A 24,767-nucleotide genomic window follows, 5' to 3' on the forward strand; every position below is an offset into this window, starting at 1 on the left:
TAACCAGCAATAAAAAAAAAAAACTCTTAATGTATAAACCCAATTTCTGAGCTAGTATGTTCTCACTGTGATTGTGTGAAACTATAGTGGAACATGTAAGATATATTAATGCATATTCTCACAAATGTCTAATGGCATTGGCCTCTCACAATCTTTTGAAAAGCTAATTAATTTAATAATACACTGTTATGCCAAAGTAGTTGTTTAGTGTACATTTACATTTCCTTTAGCAGACCAGCCACTAGATGGTGTAGCAGACACTACTAACTCTAAACATACTCATTCCCATTGACACGAAAAGAAAAACTCAAAATATAAATGTAGTTTTTAACAAAGTGTTCATTTGGTGCAAAATGAGGAAACTCTGGAAGACAAACTCAATAATAAAAGTAAATACAGATCAATCAAACGTCAACATTGTGGGAATTTAAATGTTCATCAGGATTAACCACACACACACACACACACACACACACACACACACACACTCTGTTGACCTCTCCAGCAAGACATTATCCATTAACTTTTAATTTCTCATACATCTTTCATGGTGGTCACGCATTAAATATTGATTTAGAAACATGCGATGGGTGTTCAAAAATGCGTGTCAAGAACCCCAATTTGTCCGTTGACGAGAACATTTTTGAATTATCGCTGTGAAGTTTTTTAACTACTTTCCTACAGCGGGGGCATTCAGCACATTAACCAAATAGGTTAATACGATAAATTATAATAATAATAATTACTTGTAGTAGGAGCTCTTGTCTCATCTGTTCATCCACGTTTAAAATATCAAAATATGCATTTGGTTTAATTATATGTCATCAGAAAATATGTCTGGCTTAAGTAAGGCCCAGTTTTGGTTGAAGATTTAGGTTGCTTTTGTGGTGATTTACAATAGTGCTCTAAATATGCTTTAGCCTACTAATTATACAATTAACAAGTAGGGGGCACCATTTGACCTCTTAACTAACTAATTAATAACACCGAACTGGGGAATGTCGGACTCTTCTATGGGTCTTAAAAACTGCAGTTGCTAAAAAGTTGGTACATGATTACACTACTAAACATCATCACATCGCACGTTAGCCACCTTTAGCTTAGCGGTTTTGATAAGCAGCCATGTGACCATCTTGTAGTTTTTTTTAGCGATAGCTTTTTACTTCTGGCGATTGCTTTTACGTTTAAAAAAATCATAAAGTGGTGTTAATATGTGGAAATGATCCTGCTGAACATAACATGTAGCTATCTCAAATGTGTGTGTGATGCTCACTTCCAGGTCGGCTTGCATAACTGCATCATCATCACTGCACTACTGAATTGTTTCTTGATGTAGAAGTGGAACTACAATATAGGGGCTAGCTGGTTAGCATGCTAATTTCTGAAGGTATTCCTGCAACACAATACACTGACTTCTTGCTAGAAGGTCAAGACTGTTAATCCTTCAAATTCTGTTGTTAATGTCCGATTTTTAAAAGTTTTACAAAGCTAATCGTGCCATACACAGCCCCTTTAACGACAAAACCAGGTCTCTATCACCAGTAATATTATGCCGTCATATAATCTTTCTTCACACATGGACCGGCTTTGTTCTCTAAACAGGTGGGCAGCAATTCAGCAGATGTGTTACACTTCCATCACACTCACGTGTACATCAGCACGGGCCTAAAGGGGTGTCATCCAAGTCTCACCTCCGGGAACCGACAACCATGTAATGGAATCATTTTGGGCGTGAAAAATGAGCTCCACTGTATTATTTAATGAGGCACTAAGGTGTTGTTTTGAAAGGTTTCTATCTCTGCACACACACACAGGTAGCTGCTGTTGGTCTCTGCTGCAGGTTGGTTGACTCTTTATCCCATACTGTGTTTCTATTGAAAATGCATAAACATAAGTATACTGCAGCTGCAATGTCATCTCTGGGTATTTACTGGTTGCCTAATGGGCTTCGCAAAGAGTAACCTACACCTTCATTAAATCTTTAGGGCATCTGAGCTTCTTGTGTGTGTGTGGTCTCCGATAACAAGACGAGTGAGAGTGTCTCTCTGCACTCAGATGATAATCATTTCGGAAAAACAAAGTAGGAAAGGAATGGTGAAGCATAGCTAAGAAGAGCCACATTGAATGCTAAGAGCCTGGTGCTAAATGCAAATGCTAAATGTTAATATGAAATGTGCTGCTGGATATCATCCTCTCTACGTAGAAATTATAAAACAAAAATGCCCATCTCCTGGACCATAACCCAACTTCTCTCCTCCTATTAGCCACATTAGATCACTTGAGGTGTCAAGAATTTACTGCAAATTTCCAAAAGCACCTGTTGAGAGCGGGTCAGATGCAGCCGTTGTCATAGTGACGACCCTGTCAGTTACCTGAGTTGGTGCTGGCGACGTGGATCCACAGGACAGCCAACCTGCTGAAGACACAGACTGGGAAAACGCTGCAGAGGACGGACACCTTTTCATTTTACCATGCCGAGAAAAAAGGATACGGATGATAGTAAGTTGAAAATTAAATGTTTAGAGGAGTGACTGAAGGGAAAATTGTTATGCTATATCACCAGAACACATTTTTAAAATGATCGTTTTACAAAAATGTACTTTACTTTAGTATATATATTAATTGTATATTTTGACATTGGTCTTAACAACTTACTCACTGCTTACAGAATGAAAACAACATTATTAGCTTCAATGCCAAAGATGTGGTCTGTTTAAAAAAAGTGGAAATAAAAAATTAAGCCTTTGTGGAAGTGCATTAAAGCTGCATTCTTCTAATGGCCAGTAGGGGCAACTTGTTTAAAGAAAGTGTTGGATGAAGCCATTTTGGCCAACCTCAATGCTAAAGTTTGCACTAACATGCCTACAATGAAACAGTTAACATGTATCAGCGAGTTAGCATCACATTTCATAATTAACACCAAACTGGCTAATGGGAATGTTAGTTTTTTTCAGATGTTTGGTCATAAACACAATTAAAATAAGACCTCTAACAGGACATGTCAAAGCTAGCTTGCTAATGTGTAGAGGTTCATGTTTACAATGTTTTTAATCTTAACTTAGCATGTTAGCATGCATCATTTGCTGAATAGCACTAAAAACAAAGTACAGCTGAGTTTGATGTTGGAACTTGGTCATTCAGCAACGTTTTGAACAATTAAGAAACTTGATAATAACTTTGTTTAAAACAGATTCTGTCCAATAGAAGTTGAGATATTTGTTGAGACATTTCTGTCTGGTACAAAGAGTTAACTTAGTAACAACTGATAACCATCGAACTAGGAAATAAGTTGAAACAATGTCAATGTTTTCGAAAAAATATGTTAAAACACAAATTTCTTGCACTGATTTTGGCAAATATTTGCAGATTGAATTTAAATTGGAGATACATTGTAGATGATGGGCTCCTGGCTGGTAGAAATATTCAATAGTGTTGTTGTATTGTGTGTCCTTCCTCAGTTAACATAGAGATGGACGCAGATGAGAGTGACAGTGATGGTGAGTGAACAAAACAACATGACATTGAAGTGATTTCAATATAGTAAATTAAAGTAAATTCTACATTTGATTGATGAATTTGGTCTTTATGTAGATGGCGGCAGCAACAAGAGGACAAACAACAGGAGGCAGGGAGCTGGAAGAGGGGGTGCAAGGGGAAGAGGCCGGGGTAAAAAACCTGCCAGTGAGGACGAAGACGAGGATGATGAAGATGAATCCCCCAGGGGACGCAGGGGAGCAAACAAGAAGAAGCCCGTCAAGAAACGTGGCGGTCGCAACGCGAAAGATGACGATGACAGCGAGGACGAGGCTCCAAAGAAAGGTCGAAAAGGAGCAGCCAATAAGAAGAAAGGAGGCAAAGCTCAGGACAGTGATGACGATGACAGTGATGCGGGGAAAGGGAAGAAGGGAAAGAGGGGAGGAAAGAAAGGAGGGAAGGATGAGGACAGTAAGGGTAAGAAGGGGGATGCCAAAGGGAAGGACAAGGGGAAAGACAATGACAATGACAAGAAGAAGAAGAAGAAAAAGGATGACAGGTAAGCAGTCACATACTGTAGCTACCCAACTGGTGTGTAAAGGGAGATCAAAATGATCTTAAAGGACAACGTAATTGCCAATGATTACAATATATTGCCATCTGGTAGTCTTGTTCAACTCCTAGGCGTCATAAACCGATGCTACGAGACACAATTGAGCGTCTATGAGACACTTCTGGATTCAACTAAAGCATAACAGTGCTCAGTCATGTGTATGCTTATATGACCATTAGGTATTTATATTTTTATGCACGAGTGGAATTTTTGTCATAATGCAATAGTCAGAGGGGTTACCAAAATCACGTGGAGTTATCCTCTGGGGAACATGAATATCCTGGCAATAACTGGATCTATACAAAGCTGGTATTTGGTCGGAGGATGGCGCTTGAATAAACTTGAATATGCTTTTAGAAACTTGAATCTCCGAAACAAACCGCAATTCATGGTCCCCAGAAGATCAATCCGACTGATTTAACTCATCTCCTGACTTATCTTTTAGCACAATTATGAAGTTGACAGTTATGGATTTTAATGACACTTGTAAAATTAGTCCAAAGATTTACATTTCGAATACTTTGGGAGAACAAGGACATTCCAATCAGTCTTTTATGTTCAGTTGTTAGTGCTAATTAGCAAACGGCATCATCCACATGAGAACATGTTTCACAATTGTTGTCTGCCTTTTCTCCTGCAGTTCTGATTCTGATTCCAACACCAACTCTGAAGAGGAGGAGTCCATGTCGGAGGGAGAGATGGCCCGGCTGATGGAGGAGGTGGAGGAGAAGAAGAAACTGATCGCCACCATCAGGAACAAGCCTTGGAGGATGAAGCGGAGACTTGTACACCTGAAGTAATTTCTCACACCTCTCCTGGTTTCAAGCTTTTCAAAATAAAAGTTATTCGCCTCAGGCCATAGTCACTGAACCATAAACCAAGCCCCTTGAATATTTACTCAATTTAAAGGTCCCCTATCATACTGATTTTCATCAATATATTATAGGTCTCAGATATATAGAGAACATGTCTCTGAAGTGTTTGGCTCGAAATACCAAACAGATCAATGCAGCATTACCCATAATCCCCTCTGTTTCAGTCCTGTTTCAAAATTGCTGATTCTCTGTCTGACTTTAGATGAAAATAAGGAGCCCCTCCCCACGCCCCTCTGAGAGATATTTGGTTAAAAAGAACACAATAGGCCCTTTCACACCAAGTACTTTTCTGTACTTAGTTCATCAGGACCCTTTTACTTCTGATGAACTAAAGAGCAGATTGCGTTCACACCGGAATAAGTCCCTGAGGGAGGAGTAGGTGAAGCCGCTGACGTCACTTCTTCTTCTGCTTTCGGTTTACTGGCAGGCCGCAAAAAACTTCACGGCGTATACTGCCACCCGAAGTCCCCGGCCGGAAGTCCCCGGAGTGGTGGACTGGCTTCTAGGGGGGGGGGGGGGGTTACCTTGGTTGTTGATTGGCTAATGGTTACACAAGCCAACAAATCGTTATGACATCATAAATGTTGATGTATAAAAGACGTGAAAAAGTGGATTTTGCATAATAGGTGACCTTTAAATTGTGACGTGTGCCCTCAATACTTGCCGTTTCTTAATACTTTATTTTGTGAAAAACTGTTATTGTGGCTTAGCAAGTAAATCAATATGGAAAAAACATAAATCTAGGTTTTAAATGGCCAACATCACCTTGTTTTTTTCCACAGGGAGGCTCAAGAATTCGTTGATAAGTTTGAAGGAGCTTTGGGCAAGGGAAAAGGCAGGAAGTGGTACGCCTACAAAGTGATGATGAAAAAGGCGAGACACAACCTTCAAACTTCTATATTTTCTCTGCTTTTTTGCTTGTGTGTTTTTTTCTGTAATATTACGTGTTTTTCTTTTTAAATCCTAGAAATGGATCAAGTTCTCAAGGGATTTTGAGAACTTCAGAACGGCCTGTATCCCCTGGGAGAGGAAGATTAAAGAGGTGGAGAGTAAGTAACTGCGCTCAAGCTAAACAGCGACCTCCAGTGGACACACGCTAAACTAAAAACATCTTCTTATCCTCTTCTCAGGTCACTTTGGGTCATCTGTGGCTTCTTACTTCATTTTCCTGCGCTGGATGTACGGCATGAACCTGGTCCTTTTTGGTTTCACTTTTGGACTGGTGGTCATCCCTGAGGTGAGATGATGTCTTGTTTCTCAATAAACATGGAATTTGATTTGATTTGATTTATTTCGAATGTGTAAAACAATAAAACAAACAAAATTATAATGATAATTAAATGAAACATGAGAATTATTATACTATACAAACTTAAACAGTGTCAAATTGATAAACAAAAAATATTACTGACTTACAAATTATATACAGACAAATTAAATAATTACACATCCAAAAAGGTGTGGGAAGAAGTGTACACTTATTTAATCCCACCCCTTCTCCCAAAAACTAAATTATTAACATATATATATATATTTTTTATATATAAATATATTCATATAAACAAACCAAAGCCATTGAGCTTTTTATTATTATTTCATTATTATACAAATAAACCACAAAATAAAATAAAATACAGCTAACACTTTCACAACTAAAAGACAACAAATAGATAAACATTTTGTCTAATGATGTGATAATGTCCTCGCATCACAAAGTAATGAATTAGTATCTCAAAATAAGAACCAATTTTTTCCAAAAAATGATAAAGCATTGAAACATCTAACAAACAGATAATTCAAGCACTCTTGCGATATGCATTTCGATAAAAGTTTATAAATTAAATTAAATTCTAAATTATGCTGCTGTCTCAGCCAGCTTAATTTAAGGACATGGTGCTACAGGTGGCAGGAAGAAAGCTTCTTGCAGAGTGATATTTGAAATACAGTTCATACAATAAAATGTTGTACTTATTTCCAGGTTCTGATGGGCCTTCCCTATGGCTCCATTCCCAGGAAGACTGTCCCGAGAGCAGATCAGGACACCGCTCAGGACTACTCTGTCCTCATGGATTTCCAAGTGAGTCTGATACATGATGACATTAATGCCTAATGGGTATCGATGTATTCATTTAAAAAAAAAAATAATGTTGAAAAATCTAATATTACATAACACTCTTTTGGTGTAACTTTGTCAACCCCCTAAATCAGGGGTGTCCAAACTACGGGCCGGGGTCCAAATGCGGCCCGCGGACCATTTTGAATCAGCCCTCAGCAAATTCTAAAAGTATATTGTCTTATGGATAATAAACTTCTGCTTGTCTTATATTGTACTTCTACAATATGTATGTGAAAATATATTACACAGTATTCATGTGTTAATAGGCCCAATTGTCAAATAAATTCGGTCAATTAAAGTTGAAAACATGTTCTAACAAATATAAGTTGATAAGAAAAAAGCCCAATAACACATGTACATAACAACCTTGAAATATACCCTTCATATTTCCCCTTCTTATAAGCAATCTGAAGCTTCTGTTTTAAGGAATGAGTTGCTAACAAAATAAAGTAAACCCTCTGGAGAGCTGTGAACTGTTTTTTTTCTTAAAGCATTTTCAAGTATCAAAAATAATTGACCTACATTGGATCGACTTTTTCAACTTATAACAGAACTTATGAGTGAGTGGCCCAGCCCTTCGTATATTTTTCTGTATTTTGGCCTGGGTGAAAAAAGTTTGGACACCCCTGCCTTAAATTATGGAGTTACTAAAATACAGTATAATCGTTTTTCTAACTTCTCCAACTCTCACCATTTTCAGCAAATGAACACTAAAGGAAATGAGAATATTAAAGCCCCTTTTCTTTTTCAGGGTTACTGCAAGTACTCAATCATGTTCTACGGATACTACAACAACCAGAGGACCATCGGCCTGCTGAAGTTCAGGCTGCCTCTCTCCTACCTCATGGTCGGGATCGGCACCTTCGGATACAGCCTGATGGTCGTGATCCGCACGTGAGTCTGCAGCAGTGGGTGTGGCAAATAATTTATATTTTGTATTAATGAACTATCTTCGCCACCTCTGAGCGCCTACTTCCATGGCGAACAATCAAGCTCAAGTTTTGATTTGGTAATTTGAAGTGATTGGTGTTACTTGATTTAATTTCCTTTAGGTTGGCAAAAAGCAAGATGAGTGGGTAACATATGCGGTATAAGAATTCAAAATAACTCTTTTAAAATATAATTTTTCAAGGAACCACACAGCTTAATTGTCCAAGATTGGGTCAACCTGATCACACACTCATTGCTTTATACCTAACCAAAATAACATTTTTATAATGAGCAATAGGGATATTATTGTGATTTTAGCCCACAATCAACAATTTGAGACATACATCTCAAATAAATGTTTGAGAAAACATAAATGATACCTTCAAGCTCTAATATGCCATAGTAAACAGGCCCACTAGTGTCATCATTATTATTATTATATTTTTCAGAATGGCCAAGAACGCTGATGTCGGTGGAGGAGACGGAGACGAAGGAGAGTTCACGTTTGCCTGGAAGATGTTCACCAGCTGGGATTACCTCATAGGCAACTCAGAGACCGCTGACAACAAATACGCCTCCATCACCACCAGCTTCAAGGTAACCATTAGCAACCTTTATAAAAGTAACATCCATGCATCTGCACTGGTTTTTTCAGCACACCTGTAGCTCCATTTTAAACTCACGGCTACACTCCTAATGTAGTCATTGTCAGATTAAGTTCTCTAATCACTGTAAATCCTTCCTGTTCTTGTTCCTGACAATAACAGGAGTCCATTGTAGACGAGCAGGAGAACCAGAAGGATGAGAACATTCACCTGCGGAGGTTCCTCAGAGTCCTGGCTAACCTCATGATCCTGTGCAGCCTCGGAGGCAGCGGGTACCTCATCTACTTTGTAGTGAAGAGGTCTCAGGAGTTCGCCAACAGGGACGACCTCAGCTGGTACGAGAAGAATGAGGTAATGTTGTAGCACACTGTTGACAAGACAAATACAGTAACGACTGTCCATCAATCACACGCTACTCAGCAGAAAAGTCAGTCATAAAAGCACTGAAAAAACAAGTAAAGTGGAAAGACTGCACTAATGTACATTCCCAAAGATATTGAAGTCACTGTTATTTTGTATATATTGATTGTTGTGCTTTTATTTAGGTCTTAATGTGTGCATATGTATAAATGTGTCTTTCGATTATGTATATATAGGTATATACTGTACATATTTGCATACATATTTTTATATATATTTGTTTTTGTATTCGGGATTGTTGGAAACGGTATTTCGATCCCTCTGTCTGTACACACAAACTGAAAGATTGGCAATAAAGTTGAAATTTGAAGACACTTATAGAGCGCAGACCCCCGCCAAGGCCTTTCTAACAATGGTTACATTAGTGAAAAATAGTTTGTGTAATTGCCCCGCGATTCGGATCCCCTCCAAAATGTAATTTGTTATTCTGTTCCCTTTCCACCAAGTTACATAAAAATCATGCCAGAAGTTTTTATGTTATCTTGAAGGCACAAACATATCGGAACAAAAACATGAACTCCTTTTTGTTTGTTTTGTTTGATGATGTAATTATTTGACGTGAACATGTTATTGTTGATTGTGATTGTACGTGACAGTTGGAGCTCATCATGTCTCTGCTGGGTCTGGTGTGTCCTCCTCTGTTTGAGACCATCGCTGAGCTGGAGGACTACCATCCTCGAATCGCCCTCAAGTGGCAGCTCGGACGCATCTTCGCCCTTTTCTTGGGGAACCTGTACACCTTTCTGTTCGCCCTGTTTGACGAGGTCAACACCAAGGTACTGTACAGTACCATAGTGTGTGTGTGTCTCTTTTTTTAAACTGACCTGATGGATAATTTCCATATAATGAAACTGTATGACAAGAATGTTTAAAGGGTAATCCATAATTATGTTTGTGGCATGTGAAACCTAAACTAAAATACAGTAACAATCATAGTTATTTTAAACCTAACCATGATGTTTTACTCAATCTGACAAAGCAGTTTTGTTCGTCTAAACAGGCTTTCTGCCAGAAAATGAAACCTGAAATATCAGTTGTTGTTGGGACTGTTAGATTTGGGGCTAACCTGAGTCTGTTCACTATGATCTGCAGGTGGTCTTGAGGATCAATTATTCACTGACAAATGACCAAAGTGACTGAGTGAATTTAAACTTGTGTCACTGTTGACTGGTTCACTTTGTGCCCTGTAGCTGGAAGAAGAGGGGGCCATCAGGAACGCTAGCCTCTGGGCCATGAAGGAGTACTACGCCAACTACACGCTCTTCCTAAATGACTCCAACTTAACCCCCCCTCCGATGCCCCCTGCTGATGTCATCAGAGGACCCTGCTGGGAGACTGCTGTCGGAATAGTAATGATGACAAAAACTTATTATTAATATTATGTTAAACAGAAATCATTTCGAAATAATTGCTAATCTGCTGGTTATCTATGTAGAACATGGGGTGATGTGTTCTGTCATTATGTCTGTTCCTTTCAGGACTCCACATGGTCTGTGCTTTGTTTTTATGTTGACCTTACATTTCTGCCTCATGTGGTTATTGTATTCATGTTTCTGTGGTCTTAATTTTAACTTTTGCTCTTACTTGTGAAGCACTTTGTGAATTATATTTCTGTGAAAGGTGCTATAATAAATAAACGTATTATTATTATGATTATTATTATTATGATGAGCACTACAGCTTCTTGTGGTTGAAAGGAGTATTGCAACAAAAAACACACCATCCTTTTTGATCTCTCAGGGCTTCCGTATCTTATAGAGAAGCTAAAATTAGAATCCGAAAACGGTGTTAGAAAGGAAATAAAAAGATGTCTAATAAGCTGTTTGACAAACCAAACACACCCCCTATTTCCCCTTTTCACTTCCCTAAATCTGTCTCTCACAGGAGTTTGTGAAGCTGACAGTGTCGGACATCCAGGTGTCCTACCTGACCATCCTGATAGGAGACTTTGCTCGAGCGGTCATCGTTCGCTTCCTCAACTACTGCTGGTGCTGGGACCTGGAGGCTGGATTTGTGAGTCTGACTAATGAAGCATTTTAATATAAATAGTTTGCTTAGAGTGTGTCTAAAACGTATCCATAGCTCAAGTTGTGAACCTTTTCCAGCTGTGATGGAGAAGCTCCTCCATATTTGTGTGCTCCATTTTCTTTATGCATTGTGATTCTTAAAAGCCCTCACCCGTGCATCAATAGAGAATAGTAATATTTGTCTCTTTCCACTTCCAGCCTTCATATGGAGAGTTTGACATCAGTGGTAATGTACTTGGTTTGGTCTTCAACCAAGGGATGATCTGGTACGACCTTTAATTTTACTTTCATGCTCAATTGCCAGTATTTTTTAAATACAAGGTTTTGCGTATTCGTTTTTTGAAAATACAATCACGTATCATCCATATCAAAACACAATTAAAGCACCATATAGGCCGGTTGACAGGTTTGGCCACACAAGAACACACACACCCGGATCTAATGCTAATACATCATGCTGTCATGTGCTGCCGTACTTCAGGATGGGTGCGTTTTACGCTCCTGGCCTGGTGGGCATCAACGTGCTGCGCCTCCTCAGCTCCATGTACTACCAGTGTTGGGCTGTAATGGCCACCAACGTCCCCCACGAGAGAGTCTTCAAAGCCTCCAAGTCCAACAACTTCTACATGGGTCTGCTGCTCCTCATCCTCTTCCTCAGTCTGCTACCTGTCGTCTACACTATCATGACCCTGCCCCCTTCATTCGACTGCGGACCCTTCAGGTAACACTGAAGAACAACCACAAAATCGCAATGATGGCGAACACTTAAGTGTCAACAAGATATGGTTTATGAGTAATGAAAGGGGGTCAGACTTAAGTATAGGGACAAATTGTCAGTAATGAAAAAGTGTCAAACGGTTAATGAGTTTTGTCGAGTTTTGTCGAGTTTTGTCTTGCATCTGTTCAGAAATTGTGCGTCTTTTGTGGCCACTCTCAAAGACACACATCCTTTTGAAAATTGGCATACACGCAAACAGACCATCACACTCATACATTTGACTTCCATGCCAAATATCAGCCTTCTAGGGTAAAACTGTGGTCGCTAAAATGTAGGACCATTTTTCTGGAAAACTGGTTGCACCTTAAAATATTCAACAAATTAATGAGTTATTGGAGTATAGTTAGGAATGAGTGGCAATTACACATACACACACATACATATTGACTGTGGATGTTTTTTCAGTGGCAAGCCCAAGATGTTTGATGTTATCATGGAAACGATCGACCTGGACCTTCCAGCCTTCTTGGGGACGCTTTTCAGCTACGCAGCCAACCCAGGCCTCATCATACCAGCTGTACTGCTCATGGTGTGAGTGTTAAGGAGACACCTTGGATCACACACACTAACCCTAACCCTACCCTTGCCCTAACATTGACCATTGCAATTAAATGCATAACCCAAAACCTTCATTCATACCTGCACCCTCAAACCAAATTCTCACCCTCAAACAGGCCTTTGGAGAAGTGAAGACCGCCTCAAAAGGCCTCACATCCCAAACATTTTCTAAAGTAAAACAATATTTTGGTCCTCACTCCTGAAGAAGTGCAAGAAACACACATCAGCATACGATGTTACACAAGTCAATTGTTGGTCTAGACGTGTGCGTCTTTGCAGCCACTGAAAATACAACGATTCATATTTTACTTTTATTTTACAGACTGGCCATCTACTATCTGAACTCAGTGTCTGAGGCCTATCAAAACGCCAACATGGAGCTGAAGAAGAAGATGCAGATGGTAAGTAAACAATGGGATTAAAATGCAGGTACATTGGTGAATATGTGACATTTAAGCATCAGGACACTGTGTTCGGGTTAAACTACTGAATTTAAAGAATCATTTAGCCAAGATTATTCTGATAACAGAATAAGTGCAGCTTAGTGCTCAAAGTATTTTAACCACACAAACTACCTCAAGGTGTGGCGTTGTCGGTAGAATTTGCAAAACTAAGACATTCCTACAGGCCAAATTGGCAACCATAATATAAAATCTACCTTCTAAACATAAGCATGTTGACATAGTTAGCTTTCAAATAAAATCAACTCAGGTTTTATTTATATAGCACATTTTAAAAACGATTTTTGGTCGAGCCAAAGTGCTATACATGCAAATAAAAAACACATTACTACAATCACAAACAGAAGACAATAAATTACAACAGCAAATATAAAAATCAAACACAGGGAAATGTCAGGAGTCGTACTCCGCTCTGACTAGAAATCCAGGGAGAAGAAGTGAGTCTTTAGTGTTGATTTAAAACCCCCTAGGGTCTGGGCCGACCTCACATGGAGGGGCAGACTGTTCCAGAGCCTAGGGCCAGCTGCTGCGAAGGCTCGGTGCCCTCTGCTCTTGAGCCTGGTCTTGGGCACTGTCAGCAGTAGCTGGTCAGCAGATCTTAAAGCTCAGGCTGGGGTGTAGCGATGAATGAGTTCTGCTATATAAGCCGGAACCAGCTCATTTAGCGCTTTAAAAACAAATAACAGGAGTTTAAAATAAATTCGGAACCAAATTGGAAGCCAGTGCAATGAGGCCAGAATTGGGGTGATGTGGTGACGCTTTGTGGCCAGTGAGAAGACGAGCAGCTGCGTTCTGCACTAACTGCAGGCGTCTAATTGACACCTGGTCCAACCCCACGTATAGAGCATTGCAGTAATCCAGCCTCATGGTTACAAAGGCATTAATAACCCTTTCTAGGTCTTTAAAAGATAAAAACGACTTGGTCTTAGCCAATAGTCATATTTAAAAAAAGCAGGTCTTGACTACGCTGCTGACCTGCTTATCAAATTTAAAAGCGCTATTGAAGGTCACTCCAAGGTTAATGACAGAGGGGAGGATGTTTTTATTGAGGGAGCCCAGAATATCAACGGGAGAGGCTGGAGGTTGGGGTCCAAAAAAGATGACCTCGGTCTTGCTCTCATTGAGGTTGAGGAAATGTTGGCTCAGCCAGGATTTGATCTCTGTCAAGCAGTCCATCAATAGCTGTGATGAGTTGACATTAGAATTGAGAGGCAGATAGATCTGTACATCATCGGGGTAACAATGGAAGGGGATGTTGTGTTTTGTGAGAATTGAACCTATGGGCAGTATGTATAGTAGTAATAAGCACGTTGACATAGTTAGCTTTAACAAGTTAGCATGTTTATTTTGGTTTTAATCTCAATTAGATCATCCTGCTGTTGTAAATACTCACTGGTGCACTCAATCTATATTATTCTGCAGCAGCAAATAGTCCCCAACAAATGCCCTTTTTACTCCTGTTTCAATAACATTTGATAGAAACTACACTGATCAGTGATTTGAGGAAAGTTTGTAAACCATTACAAAAATATTTTTCAGTAAGGACTAATAGACTTGTGGCAGACAATGTTTTGAAAGCTGGATACATTTTATGTTTTGGTCTTTTCGTCGGATTTATTCATTTATTTTAGCAAGAAAACAATGTTTTTTGCCTTACTAATTATTCCTTCTCTCTTCCAAAATGTTTCTGAATCTCTTACGTTTCCCATTTTTTCTGTCCCCCACCCCTCTTTCTCTCTCCCTCCATTTTTGTTCTAGGCTCGAGATGAAGAGAAGAACCGGAGGAACAACACGGACAGCACAAACCAGGTGATGAAAGACCTGGAGGACCTGCTGCCCAAAGGGTCCCTCCTGGCTCCACCAGAGGCTGGTCAGTAAACTCCTAAGAACGTATTCACAAACATTACAAATAACTGAGCCTAAAACTCCCAGCGAGGAATCCCAGCTCAGGAGTATTTTAGGATACTCTGTTGAAGAAACTTTAGTTTAGTGGAGGGTGAGGTTAAACCGTTTGCTAGAACATTGATCGGCTTAATAATAGAACGTAGTCTCTTATATTAAATGGTGTTATTATAAATATTCCTCTGTATAACAGAATATAACAATACAAAAATGCTTCTGAATAGAAAGTCAAATTAGTGTGTTTGCCATACTGTTTTGATCTTATTCATACATTGAAGTCTTAAGGTTGTGGATTCAATACATGTGACTGGAAATATAGATATTCAGCTGATTCATCTCTTTTTATATGTTTAAACAGAAAAACCACCAGAACCGGAATCAAGGTTAACTAAGACCAAGCCGGGGTCAGCGGGTAAAGGCGTTAATCTGGAGAAAGATGTGGCTCTGGCATCGCCCAACCCCAACGCTCGAGGGCCGGTGAACCGTTCTCCTGGGCCGAGGGGAGCTGGACCGGGTCAGGGTCCTGGACGGGGTCAGGGTCCTGGTCCTGGGCGGGGTCAGGGTCCTGGACGGGGTCAGGGTCCTGGACGGGGTCAGGGTCCTGGTCCTGGGCGGGGTCAGGGTCCTGGACGGGGTCAGGGTCCTGGTCCTGGGCGGGGTCAGGGTCCTGGACGGGGTCAGGGTCCTGGACGGGGTCAGGGTCCTGGGGGTCCTGGTCCTGGACGAGGTCGAGGTAGAGGGCCCCCTCCGAGATAACAGTTTGAAAAACCCAGATTCCTGCAGGCTGTGTTCATGCCTCAGTTGAATTTACAGCATGAGACTTAAACAGGCACAAGGTGTTGACACTAAGTGGCATTTCAGTGACAAAGACCTTCATTTGTTCTGCATATTTCCTTACTGACATCAAAAGTTCAAAGAATACTGAAGGTCATTTTTGAAGAATACAGCTCTACAAAATGTTGCTATCTTGAGCAACCCATGATTTGCTATAGTTTCTGCCCTTGTGGGTCCAAAGTCAGGCAGACCATGTGCTTTTCGTTAAGCTTGTATATCTTGTGCAGAAATTCCCAGATTGCATTTTGGTCAATGTGTTCAGTATTGCTCTCCGAACGGGCTGAAGCCTGCATTCAACCGATGCCTGCTCAAACAGAATTGGTCAATACTTCTCAAAATGTAAACAGAAACCAGAGCGCTGTGGATACATACATCTTGTCCACCTTGCCTACTATTTATAGAGATGTTTAAACCACAGTGGGTAAAATATTAGCGTCCATACAGTGTCTGCCTGGCTTTAGGATATCTGTTGGATACACCTTGTCTTAACTTGGGTAGCTACTGGTGAGGTTCTCTGTGGTCTAACATTATTCTCATATCAAGATAACTCCATGTATTTTCGGTGACATTTACAATACTGTACATACATGTTATTTATTGTTAATGTGTACTCAGGCTGTTTTGTTTTGTTTTACATGTACACTGACTTTGTAATTCATGCTATGATTCTGTCTTTAAATAAAGTTAAAAATATTTTAATAACATCTGAGTAGCATCTCAGTTTATATACATTTTCAATGTGTTTTATACTGCATTATTTCTGTTTAAAACGTTTTCATTTTCTCTATTTTAGTTTACTCATGCTAATAGCCACACCCCAACAACTCCTAACATTTCTGTTGTTGGTTTGATTTCTTAAATTTATTCATGTCACTTAAGAGCTGTCCACTGATTAAGCATGGCGATGTGATAAAACTGTCTGTCATGATTGACAAAATCATGACTGACAAAAACGTATTTATAACCCGTGTCATAACCCTGGTGCCGTAATTACACAAAATCCAACGAGACCAATAAAGTTTGGTTGGAGGTGCAGGTGTAATATGGTAGTAGTTAAGGTAGCCTTGATGCTAGCTACAACATGGGATCAAATACTGTGTTCTGATCAAATTACAGTTGTTTTTTTTGGAGTGTGGTGTGTTTTGTAGTGAGCATAGATATTGGCTTTGTGACTTTGAAAACAACATATAGGGATATAAATATGTTAAATATAGCAAACAACTTTAACTGTGACTGCTGTGGCTAAGTGGATAGAGTGCTGGACTTCGAATCAGGGTCCTCAATCCAGGGGGTAGCAAGTTTGAGTCTCACTGCATGTCCCTGAATGTGTGAAAGTCACTTAGGATAAAAGTGTCTAGAAATGACATGTAATGTAACTGTTAACATGCTAACTTATTTTGGTGGCTAACACACTTAGCTGCTGCACCCATCCACAGCAATACATTTCTTAGCTTCTGAGCTGGTAATCCTGTTTGTCTATCTGGGCTTTAACTACTACACTGACTAAGGATAAGTCCCTCATACAACCCCTTTTCAAAAATCTGAACTATCCACTATCGCTGTTTCCTCAATGTCTGAAAAATAAGTTGTTTAATTTAAGGGTGAAAGGGTTTTAGCTTACAGTACAAGCTTTTACAGAAGAGTAACCCAACCTGTATGGAGCTCTGACTGTCACCCTGCAGGAATGTTGTCTTTGAGAGGTGGCCTGTGATTGGCTGATCCCCTGCAGGTGCATACAAACCTGTCTGAATATCATCTGCATATAGGTGGGGCCTGCAGAGTGAGTTAAATACTGCGTCTAACACATGAGAACTACAAACTTTGGTTTGAGCATCGTCTGCAGCAGCCAAGGTGAGATTTGTTAGGATGTTTAAATATGTATAAGTATTTAAACCAAGCTTAACTTCTTTACTTTCTATTTCATGTTAAAATGTTTCCTCTTTAATTATATATATTGTTTTCTGCTTACAACTTTCCAGCCAAGTAAACATGTCACTGTTCAAGGATTTGTTCAAAAAGGTCATACGTAACAGAAAGCCAGACGAAGACACCGTTTTAGTGAGTATCAGATCTGATATATAGATTATTGACATGTTGTACATCATGTTTTCTTTATGTGATAGCTCAGATTTTTGAGTTAGGTTGTATGAGGCACTTTTCAAAGTCAGTGTAACAGCAGATGGGAGTCGACACGCGCCCAGTTTGGGTGTGACTTGGAAACAAAACAATGTGGACGCAACAGAACAACATATTTAAGAGATCTAAGGAAAGCTCAAAAAGGTTATATCAGTTTAAGTGCACTGAACTATCCATTTCAGGGCTTAAAGATTAGCCTTTGTAGTTTTATATAAAATGACATGCTGACAGCTGTCTATATCTCCGTCAGCCATCCCACCTCTACCTAATAACATCACATATCTTTGCCATTATTCCTGTAATTCTGCGCTGTAATGAAACTCAAGTTAATAAAAAATCATCCTATAGACTTAATTATCTTAAGCTTTGAATTCCTAGTGCTTTACAGCAGCTTAAGTCATTAAAGCATCCACATTTTGGTTTGCAACTTTTTGTCATGAATGTTGGACATACTGTGAAAAACTGAAAAATAAACACAACAAACAAAAAAACATCCACAGTTCTGCCTGTTGTTCTAGGTAAAGGGTAAGCCGAAGCCTAAGTATTATGGAACAGTCGTCCCGTATCCCAACTTCAACGCCAGCAGCGATGCTTCCGCTCTGCAGAGCGCCATTGAGAAAGACGGTGTGTGTGTGCCTCTACATTTCTGACATAGAGGGTCTCAGGGGTTTAAAGAAAGTAAGCTAAAGTACATCTTGTCCCTCACAGAAGTGGATAATGATGTGATCATCGCAGTCCTGGTGAAGAGAAGCAATGAGCAGAGACAGAAGATCAAAGTAGTTTATGAAGCGTCCACGGGCAAGGTAAGTGATTCATTTCTCGTTAAGACCAAATAATGATACATCAACATCAAGAAGAGCCCAAATAAAAAAATAAGGACACAATGAAGTTCCAGCATCCATAGTGAAGTCTCCTTGACTTCACTATGTAAATGTGCAGATTTGCAACACAAACTAGGTTAAATGTTGGGAATACAATGCAGGTTCGTTGCATTTGAATGAAAGCTGATATTGCATTTCATATTTACTCAATGTTTAAACCTTTTTGTTTGATTTGTCACAACATAATTTTTGTCCACATAAAGCAAGACGTCTGAAACTTATTTATAAAGAAAGAAATAGCTTGGTCTGGTATGACCAGTATTATGGTGGCTACGTAGTTAGCACACTTTTAAAAAGCTGCTGCTGTGTAACTAACATTACTGTCTTGATTACTGACTCATTGACTTTTTGTAATTTGTGCTAAAATCTTCTATCTTCTCATGATTTCCACCTTCGTTCCTATCTATCTATGTATCTATCTATCTATGTATCTATCTATCTATCTATCTATCTATCTATCTATCTATCTATCTATGTATCTATCTATCTATCTATCTATCTATATATCTATCTATCTATCTATCTATCTATCTATCTATCTATCTATCTATCTATCTATCTATCTATCTATCTATCTATCTATGTATCTATGTATCTATGTATCTATGTATCTATCTATGTATCTATCTATGTATCTATGTATCTATCTATCTATCTATCTATCTATCTATCTATCTATCTATCTATCTATCTATCTATCTATCTATCTATCTATCTATCTATCTATCCATCTATCTATAACCAAAATGCAACCTCAAACACACACCTAAATTATGACCATGATTGTAATGTAACTTTATGCTCGCTGTGTCTTGCAGAGTCTGGAAAAAGCTCTGAAGTCGGCTCTCAGGTCAGACTTAGAGGACGTTTCTCTGGCTCTGCTCATGGATCCCCCTCACTTTGATGCCTACCTGCTCAGGAAGGCCACAAAGGTAAATATCAGTGGTCGATGTACTAAATATGAAAGGAGATCAATTCCTAATATGAATTCTTCAAGATCCTTTTCATTTCACTGTTTGTTCTGCCAGCAGGGACTGTCCAAGGTTCTTGGTATTTAGTTTCGTGCTCAGTTTAACATTCAGAGACGTTGGCTTTGTGGTCTTGTACACTATGAGAACATTAGACTAAGTGTAAAGCAGTGAACTCCCACACACTCCGACAGAGAGTTGTAAAAACCTTTTTCAGATTAATTTGAAACCACCTAAATGTAGGCCAAAAGGACTTATCCAGACATTTTTTCTCTTTGTTTAGTTATGTTTGAGGACTCCTTTGAAACACATTTTATATAGATGGGAATTCCTATATTCTATTGCTGTATTCAACAGGGTTTCGGCACACATGAACACGTCCTTGTGGAGGTTCTGGCAACAAGATCAAACCAAGAGATTCGAGAGATCAAGAGGGTCTTCAAAGAAGGTTTGGACTGAGTCAATGTTTATCTCTGTTATTAGTTGGGGAACATGCTGAGTTATGTTTTTAACATCTTAGGTATTTGCTGAAATTCTTGAGGATGTTTTTTGTGTTTGCAACATTCGAACAACACTGATTTCCTCGACAGTGCTGCTCTGTAATCACGCAGTCATGAGGATTGTGTGTCTGAACAACAGATTTAACCCATGCAGTCATACTATGTCCCATTGTCTTACTGCAATGTCTTCTGCCTTTGTCCCTCAGAGTACCAAGAGGAGCTGGAGGAAGTCATTAAGGATGAGACCAGCGGTGACTTCACCACGGCTCTCCTGGCGCTGTTGAAAGCACAAAAAGATGAAAGTGTGGAAATCGACAATGATCTGGCCCGAAAAGACGCAGAGGTGAAATCTGGAGAAAAAAAAACTTTTTAGATAATAAGGCGGGCATCATTTCAATATTTACTAAACTAAGGTCCCATGAAGGAAACAAAATGAACGCTACTTTATGACCCTAACACAAACGTTTTGAACGGTTTTCTCATGTGACAATATCCGTAGAATCCGGTGTGCACATTGTCTGGAAATTGCCCTTCATAGATCAAGGAATTGTCCGTGTCAGAAGCGCTCTCACCTGCTGGATATACTGTTGCCTTGTTATGGCGTAAAGGAGGCATGACACTTCCGGGGTCAAGTACCCACCTTGTTATTTTGTCATATATTTAAGTCTCTTGCCATTCCCGGAATTTGACGGATGATCTTTTCAGTTAGACGTTTTTTTTTTGCTGTTTGTAAATGACCCTCCCTTTCAACCCCGGATGTTAGTTTTATTCTGGGTTTCCCGCTAGCCTTGACAGAAAAATCAACACGGCCAATGGCTCAAAAATAAATCTGGTTTGTTATACGGCCTTCATCAGAAATAACATGAACTTATCACTTACAACTCCTCCATGTAGAGTCTATATAATTTCAGGTTTGCAGTAAATGTGTGAAAGTGGCTTTGGATCAAGTGCAGAATATACTTTATTTATTGTATATGGTCATCTCAATAGCAATGGAATCGTAACATACATGAATGTGTAACTCTTGTACAACATTAACGGGGTAATGGCGTTTTGCTGTTTTGTACCCCGCAGATTCTGTTTGAGGCCGGGGAGAACACCAAAGGAACCGATGTTTCTGCCTTCATCGACATCCTGTCCAAACGCAGCGGGCCGCAGCTCACCAAGAGTAAGTGTTGAAATATTTGAGAGTTTCAGCTTTTAGGTTTGACTCATTAGAGGCTGAACACACACCTGGAGAACCGGTGGAACCAAACTTTTTTGTAGCCGGTGGAACACACCCAGCAGTGTAGTAATAATATGGAGAATAGTAGGGCGGATTTCTTAAAGATAAAAACAGGACTATGAAAGCAGTTGTACTCTTGATGAGGCTATTTTATTTAGGGTTCTTTAGATTTTTTGAAAGTGTAGATGTACTTAGGCAAGGCAAGTTTATTTATATAGCACATTTCAACACAAGGCAATTCAAAGTGCTTTACAAAAATGAAAGACATTAAAGGTAGGTAGGTAAGTTTGAGAAACCGGCTCGAGATACACTTTTTGTTATATTCCATGGAATGCTCTTACCATCCCGATAGCAATGAATATCTGAAGTGCTTTGACAAAAAACCCATAAAAAAATGTCATCTGTGGAAGCCGTAGCGCTGTAAAAAGCACGACCAATCATTTTAGCCGGCCTGGCTAAAATAACTGGATGGCCTACCTGCCTGTCAGCCTTCCATCTGCGCACAAACTTATCTCGTGCCCTCATTGGTCATGTGCACGTTCGTGTGTGTTGGAGGAGGGGCTCTGTAAGGAAGTGGCAGATTTTTTCCGGCTGTGTATTTTCAAATTCTAGCGCACTCGAGCTGGTTTCTCCAAAATTACCTACCCCACCTTTAAGAGCATTAAGAAACATATTATAAAATGGCATTTAAAAACACTAATTTACTCAAAGATACATTCATAAAAGTTACAGTGCAAAAAGTTACTTAGGCACACATTCTCTCTCGATATGGTAATAAATAATATATGGTTTAGCCTTTGTAGAGTAAATTCAAAAGATACTTAAAATCCAGCTAAAGGCGCCTTTTAAATTTCACAATATATTTTGAATAAATGCACATATTTCCCAACTTTACTTCTATAACTTTTGTAAAGACGTCTGCCTTTCTTTCTGACTCATACATCACTTTTATTTGTGTTTACCTGTTAGCCTTCCAGCACTACGCCGCTGTCAGTGACATCTCATTACCTAAAGCCCTGGATTTGGAGCTTAAGGGAGACATTGAAGAATGTCTCATTGACATTGGTAAGGAATGGTCTTCATTTATTTCACTTATTATTTAATAAAAGGGAAACATTTGTTCTGAAGTAGTAATCACTAAGGAAGTAAGGTAATAGGATTATAAGGATCTATCTTCCGGGGAGCATACATGCAATTTATACCTACTTATTCTTTATATAAACGTATTGCCATTTACTTTTTATGTAAGCTTGCAAATAATGGTTTGTTATTTGTTGTGTACAAGTAAAGATCTCTGGCATCATTGTGAACAGCAATGGTCAGAAAATCCAACAAATATAGCCTGAATTCCCAAAGTATATTTAATGGAAATATGTCCAGTGATTTCCAAGACATTTTATTGGTGAATGGACTGTTGGACATGTCAGGCTTGTAAATACCGATAGCTGGACAAGAGGGTTTGATTCTGCGAAACATAAATCATCAAAATTGTATTGTTAAGTCTGCAACATGTGGTGTCCAGAGGGAAAACCTGGAAGGAGAGTGAGAGTCACAAAGACCCATAACAATCAAAGGGAGTGCAGAAAACCTTTTTGAGCACACACTGTATCAACAAAATGATTCCCAGCTGTAATAGGAGGTGAAGCTTTGAACATGGATAGACGATACGATACTGTCAGCACGTCATGCTTCTAAAACCTTGTATGGACTTCTTTAGCCTAAACATCTGCATACTTTAAATGGGAATGTTTTTCTTTTTGACGTTTAGTCAAATGTTCCTGGAACAAAGCCGCTGTCTTTGCTGAGAAGCTCCATCTGGCTATGAAGGTGTGTGATTATATCCTTCCTTTTCTCACCATATGTCGGACTGGGAGTGTGTGTGTGTGTGTGTGTGTTTGTGTCACGTTTCCAATGACATTTTGTGTTCTAACTGTGTGTATGTGTTTTTCTTTGTGATGCCTGCTTTGGAATTTATGCAACCAACATGATGATGGTACATAACTGTACCTGATATCATACAAACAGAACCGAAGTGTTGACCCGAGTCACATGATTTGATACTCAACTTCGACTTGAGCCTTTTGAACTAAAACATACTTGATAAGTTCCCCCAAGCCCAAAGATGTTATTCAAAATGTTTGCCATGCATCAATTAATTTCCTGAATCAACTAATTAACACAAATCTTTCACAGCGAGTCAAACCAAAATTCTCCCTGATCACTTTCATACAAACCAATGTGAGAGCATCCAATCAGGTTGCAGGATAGAAACATGTCAAACAGGCGTTATGTTACTGAGTCCCTGGAGAACATACAATAAAAAACAAAAACGTATAATGTGGTCAACTTAAAACAGATTTAAGCAAATCATCCTTGTCAATTATTACAGATGCATTATGACTCGTTTGAGGGTTAAGGACTTCCATGTACTTGGGGCGGGTCTTGATTCGTAACTCTTGGGAATAGTCTCCAAACTTGTCTTGAATAACAACTTGAGCACAATATTTACTTGTAATTTGCAACACAATGACTTTTTCCCATAATTACTGCGAAGCGAAGATGTTTGCCTTCTACCTGCTCAGCGTTTACACCTCTGCTACGTTCTCACAGGGCCACGGCACATGTGAGGACACACTGATCCGAGTGATGGTGAGCCGCTCTGAGGTCGACCTAAAGAAGATTATTGAGGAATACAGGGCCATGTATGACGTCAGCCTACAGGAGGCCATTCTGGTAAAATGACTCACCTAGAATTAGTGCCCTAAAGTTCTGTCACTCACTCATACCGTACAGAAACAAAGATGTAATATGAAGGTTTTTCCGCTGAGCACTTTTGTTTTTGTTTACAGATGGACACTAAGGGACATTATGAGAGCGTCCTGCTCGGACTGTGTGGAGCTCACTGAAATTCTCACCACTCTTCTGCAAATGTAGACCATTCTGTCCCCTGGATTATAAACAAATCTTACATCTTTGAAAGTTATGACGAATACCGTGATCAATCTGTTTTAGTTCAGAGTTGTTCCCACCAAAAATAAAAAAACGTCTCATGCACTTCCTGTTTCTGTTCCTCTTTTTGATTTAATCTGTGTTATCTATGTATTTTTTTCTCTAGAAATAATTATTTCCACTAGTATATTGATTTATATCTCACACAAAATGGCTAATCATTTGTTATAGGCTAACATAATAATACAAAAAAACTTCTTTAACAGCCTTACGGACGCCCCACTCCCCGCAAATAAAATAATGAAATACGAATACAAAAAAATAATTTAAATAAATAAAATAAATAATAATGTATTACATCATGCAATCATAAAAACTAACTTGAAAACAATTATATAAAGATGTTTTATATATATTAAAACATTTCTTTTTACTAAAATAAAAAAATTAAGTGATACAAATAAGAATGAAATATATTACTTACGGAGTTTTCATGTTTTGAAATATCTTGTGTC

General features: G+C 39.1%; 2 protein-coding genes across 3 annotated transcripts; both read left to right on the top strand.

The window, feature by feature from the left end:
• The first annotated feature begins 910 nt into the window (after positions 1–910).
• tmc2a (transmembrane channel-like 2a) lies at positions 911–16,271 on the top strand. 2 transcript variants are annotated; one of them, XM_079656812.1, is made up of 21 exons: positions 911–1,840; positions 2,265–2,499; positions 3,431–3,497; positions 3,592–4,033; positions 4,728–4,883; positions 5,745–5,835; positions 5,930–6,011; positions 6,093–6,199; positions 6,941–7,039; positions 7,830–7,972; positions 8,458–8,605; positions 8,776–8,964; positions 9,630–9,809; positions 10,224–10,382; positions 10,918–11,046; positions 11,259–11,326; positions 11,542–11,781; positions 12,244–12,369; positions 12,719–12,797; positions 14,616–14,727; positions 15,118–16,271. In XM_079656812.1, the coding sequence occupies exons 2-21, from the start codon at positions 2,494–2,496 to the stop codon at positions 15,513–15,515; spliced, it is 3,021 nt and encodes a 1,006-aa protein (XP_079512938.1). In that variant the 5' UTR covers positions 911–1,840; positions 2,265–2,493; the 3' UTR covers positions 15,516–16,271. The 2 variants fall into 2 exon arrangements, with proteins under 2 accessions (XP_079512938.1, XP_079512939.1); XM_079656813.1 differs by lacking the exon at positions 911–1,840 and having other exon boundaries at positions 2,185–2,499; positions 3,459–3,497.
• A 1,096-nt stretch (positions 16,272–17,367) lies between these two features.
• On the top strand, positions 17,368–24,357 carry LOC307024069 (annexin A1-like). The gene is made up of 12 exons (XM_079657871.1): positions 17,368–17,444; positions 17,573–17,651; positions 18,248–18,353; positions 18,438–18,532; positions 19,429–19,542; positions 19,936–20,026; positions 20,285–20,421; positions 21,153–21,246; positions 22,273–22,368; positions 23,072–23,130; positions 23,914–24,036; positions 24,153–24,357. Exons 2-12 carry the CDS (start codon positions 17,583–17,585, stop codon positions 24,207–24,209), a joined length of 1,041 nt encoding a protein of 346 aa, XP_079513997.1. The 5' UTR covers positions 17,368–17,444; positions 17,573–17,582; the 3' UTR covers positions 24,210–24,357.
• Positions 24,358–24,767: the final 410 nt, after the last annotated feature.

This window comes from Notothenia rossii (assembly GCF_949606895.1).
Source record: "Notothenia rossii genome assembly, chromosome: 11".
Taxonomy (NCBI): Eukaryota; Metazoa; Chordata; class Actinopteri; order Perciformes; family Nototheniidae; genus Notothenia; species Notothenia rossii.

Coding starts and splice junctions, on each gene's coding strand:
- tmc2a (XM_079656812.1), top strand. Junction 5,836..5,929: donor ACAAAGTGATGATGAAAAAG/GCGAGACACAAC, acceptor TTTAAATCCTAG/AAATGGATCAAGTTCTCAAG. Junction 7,040..7,829: donor CTGTCCTCATGGATTTCCAA/GTGAGTCTGATA, acceptor TTTCTTTTTCAG/GGTTACTGCAAGTACTCAAT.
- LOC307024069 (XM_079657871.1), top strand. CDS start 17,583: ATGTCACTGTTCAAGGATTTGTTCAAAAAGGTCATACGTAACAGAAAG. Junction 18,354..18,437: donor GAGCGCCATTGAGAAAGACG/GTGTGTGTGTGC, acceptor TGTCCCTCACAG/AAGTGGATAATGATGTGATC. Junction 24,037..24,152: donor GCCTACAGGAGGCCATTCTG/GTAAAATGACTC, acceptor TTTTGTTTACAG/ATGGACACTAAGGGACATTA.